The sequence below is a fragment of the Oxyura jamaicensis genome, chromosome 1, assembly GCF_011077185.1.
Source record: "Oxyura jamaicensis isolate SHBP4307 breed ruddy duck chromosome 1, BPBGC_Ojam_1.0, whole genome shotgun sequence".
NCBI lineage: Eukaryota > Metazoa > Chordata > Aves > Anseriformes > Anatidae > Oxyura > Oxyura jamaicensis.
The window spans coordinates 59,820,546-59,827,321 of NC_048893.1; the positions used below are offsets into that span (position 1 = coordinate 59,820,546).

Genomic DNA, 6,776 nt, shown 5'->3' on the forward strand with positions numbered 1-6,776 from the left:
GCTGTTGTTACATGGGTGTGTGGAATTTGAAGAGATGGTGGTCGTTCATTGCAGGAGTTGTATGGTTCAGCATGCAAGGGAGGAGCACAAAAGTGTTATGAAGGTACAAGCAAATATATTCAGTGAACCTCAGAGTAGAAGTTGGTTGGAGTCTGTCAGTGCATACTGATATGTACTGATAGCAGCAAAAGAGGCAATGTCTGTTTTATTTTCTCACAGTTAAGCCCACAAGTATTTGTGTATGCATATAACCTCCAAGTTTACCAAATGCTTAGTGATTTACCAACATGTAATGATGTGTCAGCTCTAAAGATAGCTGTTTCTGACAGAACTTTCTCCTTACCTTGCCTCTTTTGGTTTGAACAGAAGCCAAAAGATGCGTGATCCACATATGTGCCCTGAAGGGAGTCAGTGCATCCAAGCCAGCAGATGCATCTTGCAGCTTCCAGAGGTAAGAAGTTGAGGGAGATAGGAAACTTTGTCACTTTATTTCTTGGTGCCAGTTAATGCCACACATTAAGAACTCCCTACTCCAGATCTGGGAAGTTAATTACACTCTTGATGAGACACTCAGTTCCTCAGTTCAGCAATTCAGTGCCTGTCCAGGACACATGTACTGGAATTACAGTCCAAGAGGTTTGCAAAACAGAGGGGAAGTTTCGTTCAGCCAGTAAATAGTGTCAGAACATCATATATACAGCAGTGATGGTTGTAACGGGTCTCTTACTGAGGTGCATTGAATATGTGTGCCTTCACCATAGAATTGAAGATTGAATTTCTCAGTTACATTTTACCCTAGAAGGGATTACGCTGTAGAGAAGAAGATAAATACTAGAAGTGTTATGTAGACAGGGAAGGCAGACGCAAGACAGTGGGGCTCAGATCAACATAGGGAAGTGTCTGAAACTTTGAATAGATTAAGCTAAAAAAGAAGCCAAAACTGCATCAGCCTCAGTTGTTTAGATTACTACTCTGTTGTTGTGTCTTATGAAGAGACTGTTGTGGCCTTGGGGAGGACTTTCTTGTGTTTGCAAGGTCATAAGGTCAACTTCATAGATCATATCTATCTTCAAATGATAACAGAGCTCTCATACCATTTGGAAAAAAGAATTCCATATTAAAGGATAATATAACATGCCAAAAAGTGAAAAAATCTGTATCTACCAAGCAAAAATCGTGAATTATGATGTAATGATGAGCCAGCATCCTAATACTTGCGTCCAGTTAGTCTCACGGCAGTCTTGCATTTCTTAAAGAATACTCTGGAGTGTTGGGCTCAGAAAGAGTTGTGGTATTAAATGAGCTCTTCATACTGCAGCTGAGACCTTCAGAGTATTTGTGCATGGCTCAAAGCAGTGTTGTTCTTCAAATCCTTTACCTAGATCTGATGAAGGAACTGGAGACAGCTGAGTCTCACCAGTTCTGCAGAGAAGCTGGATACATTGATCCAGGTGGACTGCTGTGGCTCTGTGATTTACAGGACCTATGCTACTTTCTTCAATCTGAGCTGTTCTGATGTACCATCTAAGAAGTTGGAGCTGGTTTAAGCATCAATGTGACATAGCCTTGCCTTGAGTGAGTGTAGTGCATGCAAAGCAGACACCAGATTTTTTTTTTAAGTCAACATGACATTTTGATGAATGGTTTTAATCATTGGTGACTTTATCAGCATTAAAGAAAAAGCTCAGGAAAATTCTGATGAGTAATTCCTGACCTGTGAATTACTTTGCTTCTCACGTTTTGGATCAATAAATACCAAAAGGTGTTTGTAACGTGGATTTAATAGGAATTATTTAAAAGGCACTTCTGCAGATTAGCTTGTGTCACTGCTGGCAGGCCAAGAGCTAAGTGCATATAATTATAGTTCCAATAGCAAAGAATCTTTCAGTATAAACAATGTGGGTCATTAAGGCTCCCTAGCATTTAATTATCACCAATTAGCAACTAACTGAGGTAACATCTTATGCAGCAGACTCTTAATACGGCACGTGCAGTGAAGGATAGCTCTCACTGTGTTGTTGAGACCAAATGGGCTGGAAGGCATGGGAAGGTGGTCATCTTGGATAGCACACAGCAAAGCATTCAACTGTAGCCAATTAGTAAAATCAGGTGTCAGTACTGCAGCATTGCTGAAATAATCTGTTTGCTGTTTAGCCCTGATCACCGCTGTTATCTGTACACAGGGCACTGAGGGATCCTTTGGTATTGATAACGAGGAATATGAAGCTATGCCTGTGGAGGTGAAGCTATTACCCCGGAAACTCCGGTTCTTCTGTGACCCCAGAATGAGAGAGCAGATGCTCCGTGCAGCAGTACAGTGAGACTTCATGTCAAAGGGGCCAGTGTTCACCAGACCTACCAGGTTCTCTTCAAAGCGTATCCTCACTAAATGGATTAACCCTACCAGATTAATGAGCCAACCAGCAATTTTATGCACAAGGAACTTCCACTGAAGGTGGCTAGTTGGCTAGTCTCAAAGGGGCTAATAATGCAAATTAAAATTCTAAGAATTGCATGTTAACTTGATGGCATTTTTTTTTCCTCCCCTGAAGAAGTCATCAGTGTTCCATTTACAGCACTGCAGGCTAAGTGCTACCAGCCAGATGCTACTGTTTTAATGCAATTGTATATTAAAGTAAAATGAAAGCACACTTGTCCTTGTGTTTTAAGAGTTTGTCTGCTTTACCTATGCATAAATCTCAAGAAGGCTGGGATCTCGGAAAAAAAATGTTTTGTGGGACTAATGCTAAGAACGTATGTGAAATGTTGGAATTGCCATATTAAAACAGGTGATTGGTTGTTTACTCTTTTGCAAAATAAATTGGAGATCAGGGACACAAAGCTTCAGAGGAAGACTGAAAACTTCCAGTATGTATCTTGAAAAGATGATGTAAGTATCTTACCATCTTGTAAGATTCAACACCATAGAGCTCCAGTTAATAATATAGTAGAAACATGTTCTTTTGATTAAGTTTAGGTATGTTACACAGAAGCAAATTGGAGAACATCATCATTGACCTGAGGCTGTATGGAGTCCATGTGGAAAGACTCTTTAACAAGCCAACTGAGCTTGTAAGTATTCCTTTTATTCCTGTGGTAACATAGTACAAATGAGGGCATCCAAATAACTTTTTTTATTCATTATACCTGGTTGCTCTTCTCTTTAATGTAATCACTGCTCATCATTCCTTACACATCCTATATCCCTTTGAGCTCCAGTTCCATAATCGGTTTTGTTGATTTTCTGAGTTGTTTTTTTTTACCAGCTTCACTTTTAATTGCTGAAAGGAAATGTTATTGACTTCAGCAAGGTTATCTGATGGCCTTCTTATTATAACTTACACATTTATTTGATTCTGCCTTGCTTACTTGAGAACAAAAATAGATTGCTATTTTTCTGATGTGATTGCTGTTTGTACATAGCCCCCATGTCTAATCTAAGTTCATCTGTTGGTTGATTTGTTACTGTAGTCGAAGGACATTAATGATTCGACTTCTAGTAGCATTTATGCAGCTTGGCTCTGTGCTGCTGCAACAGCACCCTCTTTTGGAGGCTTGCTAAGGAAAAAAATGCTTTGAAAGGGAAAGAAAAGGTTTGGTTTCTGGGTGATGCTAGAACTGACTGAGTGCTGTCCTTCCCTTGGCTATAAGGGGGAAAAACTAATTACCTAACTACTTAATCCTTTCTTGACTGAGATATAGGACAGTAGAGGTCTGTTAATTGTTCTTAATAATTGTGCTGGTGATAAGGGCCTGTGTTGAGCTGTCATTTAATCTAGAGCAATCACGAGTGCCTGGCAGACCCCTGGGTCACTCAGAAACACTGGCTGTATTCTGCTCTTTTTGCTTGCCACAGAGTTACCTGGAACGTTGCTCTGCAGCCGCTGTCGGGGCAGTTCTCACCAAGAGAGTTTTCCCTCAAGCTGATTCTTCTATAGTAAAATTAGCACTGTTTTTGCTCAAGTATCATGAAAGACAAGGCAGCAGCCATTTCAAAAAGGTAAGCTTTAATTATTTTTTAAAAATACCCATGTTTTAGTAAGCAGTTTCACTACACAGCCACAGGCCTATGGGAGCAACGACACATCTGCGAGATGCAAATAACATCAGAGCTCTTATAATGACAGCCAGCCTGTCAGAAGGGGCAAGATGATAAGAACCAGCTTCTGGTCCATCTGGACCATCTTTAAGGGGAAAATGACTCTCTCCCTTCCCTAGTATCAGAGACATGGCTCCTGCACAGTGTGGATCCTTGCTGAAGGGTAACTAAGACCTCCTTTCAGAACTGGTATTCCTGATGCTGTTCTGATGTTAAAAGTACCAAGGAAAGTCTGAGATATGGGCAGATATTTAGATATTGATATCCATATAAGTTAATTAGCTTATTCAAGTGATTTTTTCCTCCTTTCTTTACAATTCAGAGGTTTTCCAGTATGGAGTGGTTGTAGGGGGAAGGTGTGAGGAAATCGTAACATGAAAGAAGCAGAGGCTGAACCCACTGTCTACATGGTAGAAGAAAGGACTCTCTTCTTATTTTTCTGTCTGACAGCAAGACAAACAACTTTTTTATATTAAATCTAAGGCAGGAAGGAGGAGTCCCACTCCACGAAAACACTTATTCTGGCTTCAACTTGCAGTACATTCTAGAAGGGCTTAAAATACTATAACATAAATAAAAATGAAGGATAACAACCTAATATTAGACTAGCCCAAGGCACCTGTTTATTTTAACCACAATTAAACATTTCCATTTGAATGGCATGTTGCATTAACCAGGATCTGGAATCCTGGTTCACTGGCATTTATTACCCTCTGGTTTAGACAGACATCATTCCGTGAAGTCAGTACATTCCAGTTCCTTGCAAAAGATGCGTGTTGTTATCTTAAGGGAAAGAGATTTTAAAAAAATAGCGATGATGAGAGAATTTGGGTTACCGTGCATGCTTTGTATGTAGACTTCTGCAGGAGGACAGAATACTTTTGCCCCACTATTTCAGAAATCACTCCCTTTCCCCCTCTCAAATTAAAGCATGCTTGTCCTTTTGTGTAGTCTGGTACCAAGAGGTCCACAGCTACTCCTAGCTTTTTGCGTATTAACTTTTGGCTGTTCTTAAAATGCAAGAAGTATCACAGTAACACTGCTTTACAGAATAAGCCTGTACAGTAAGCTACTTTATCTTGAAAAGGTAATAGTACTTTCTTTTGCCCTTAAGGACGCCGGGTAGGAGAGCTCATCTCCTGTGACAGGTGGAATCATTAGCTCTAATACACATTGGAGTAACTACTTCATTTATACCAGAAAAGAGGGTATTAGCGTGTCTCTAAGACAAATTTGAACTGTAATTCAAGAAAATACCTCCCTCTTAGTATCCATTATCATTGTTAGTTGCGCTGAGCTCTATGCTGCTTGGCCTAAACTCGCAGTGGGAAGACTTTTCTCATGATTTAAATGTCTAGAAGAGTATATCCCTTATTGAGATTAAAAATCTAGCATTTATTTCTCTCTTGAGCTTTACCTTCCACTCCAGAGTAAAGCAGTAAGAATTCATTACTTGATTACACGCCTAGTCCAACTTAAGATGCAACTGTGAAGCTCTTGCTCTCCTATTTATACCCATGCAAGTACAAATTGAGAATCTGTAATGGTTGTACTATGGCCTAAATGTTAGAGAGAAACATACCAGACTGTTTACTACGGCACAGGATAGACACGGGTACTAAAACCATTTAACCTGGTCTGGCATCACCAGCTACAGACCAGAGACATCACACCAAAGAAATCAAAGGCACCACTGTAAAGGCAAAGTACTTCAAATGGAGAAGAGGATCTTGCAGTAATCAGCAATGTCCTACCTTATGCCACCCTTTCCTTCCTCTTTTAATTCAAAATATACCAAATAGCTGACTCCCTCCAAGCTGCTAGTATCCAAAAAAAAAGAGCTGTTAAGCTCCAAGGAGGGGATTTTAAAAAGCTGTACTTCATTCAAGGTATAATAGGTAGCTCCTGGACAGATACCATTCAGTGAAATTAGCTCAAAGGCTAGAAAACAAGAACAGCCTGCTAAACAAGCCTTCATGGGACAAGCTGTAACCATTCATTTATATTCAGTACCCATTTATCAAGGATTTTCCACATGCAACACCAATAAAAGCAATGTTGATTATATTTAAAAAGGACAGAGAGAGTGATAGATAGACAGATAGTGCTGATAGAGTTCATTTGCAGAGAATTGATTAAAAAATAAAAATAAAAAGAAGAAGAAGGGTTAGGATAGAGAAGTCTTTTTGTTCTGTTTTCTGTCTTGGTACTTCCTGGCTTTTGTAGCAGTCACCTTCCAAGAAAGACTGTAAAGAAACAGATTTACAAGGAAGAGCAAAATAGGCTGTAGCCATCCAGCTGGGATGTAATGGGGATGTTACTTTTACAGTAATCTGCTTGCTTTGATGCTTTCTGCGCCCACTCTCTTGCTAGCAACCGAAGACCTAGTTTCTGAAAAGCAGAGGTTAGATAAATGCTAAATAATAAATTCAGGGGGTTTTGCTCAATGGGTTCTAGCAGTGCTGTCTTGTAGCTGTGATGTTCTGACAGCTCCTGAACATGGTGTTGTAATGTAGTTTGTTAGAAAAACTCTTGACTACTGAGGCTGTAAAATCTCAATGACATATTAAAGGTTTGTTCTTACTCAGTTCAGCAAAAGAATTACTGATATCAAGGAGAACAGAAAGTCATTAACAGCTGATCACAGCTAAACTGCATAGAAAATGTAGAGTTGCTA

The 6,776-nt window shown here is 39.7% G+C and overlaps 1 protein-coding gene across 2 annotated transcripts in view; it reads left to right on the top strand.

The window, feature by feature from the left end:
• Positions 1–2,651, top strand: part of AGK (acylglycerol kinase) — a 31,037-nt gene extending 28,386 nt beyond the window's left edge. For both annotated transcript variants that reach the window (XM_035342969.1, XM_035342978.1), the window contains exons 14-15: positions 367–451; positions 2,184–2,651. In XM_035342969.1, coding sequence (XP_035198860.1) covers positions 367–451; positions 2,184–2,321 — 223 coding nt within the window. In that variant the 3' untranslated portion in view covers positions 2,322–2,651. The remainder of the gene's footprint in view (positions 1–366; positions 452–2,183) is intronic.
• The last annotated feature ends 4,125 nt before the right edge of the window (positions 2,652–6,776 follow it).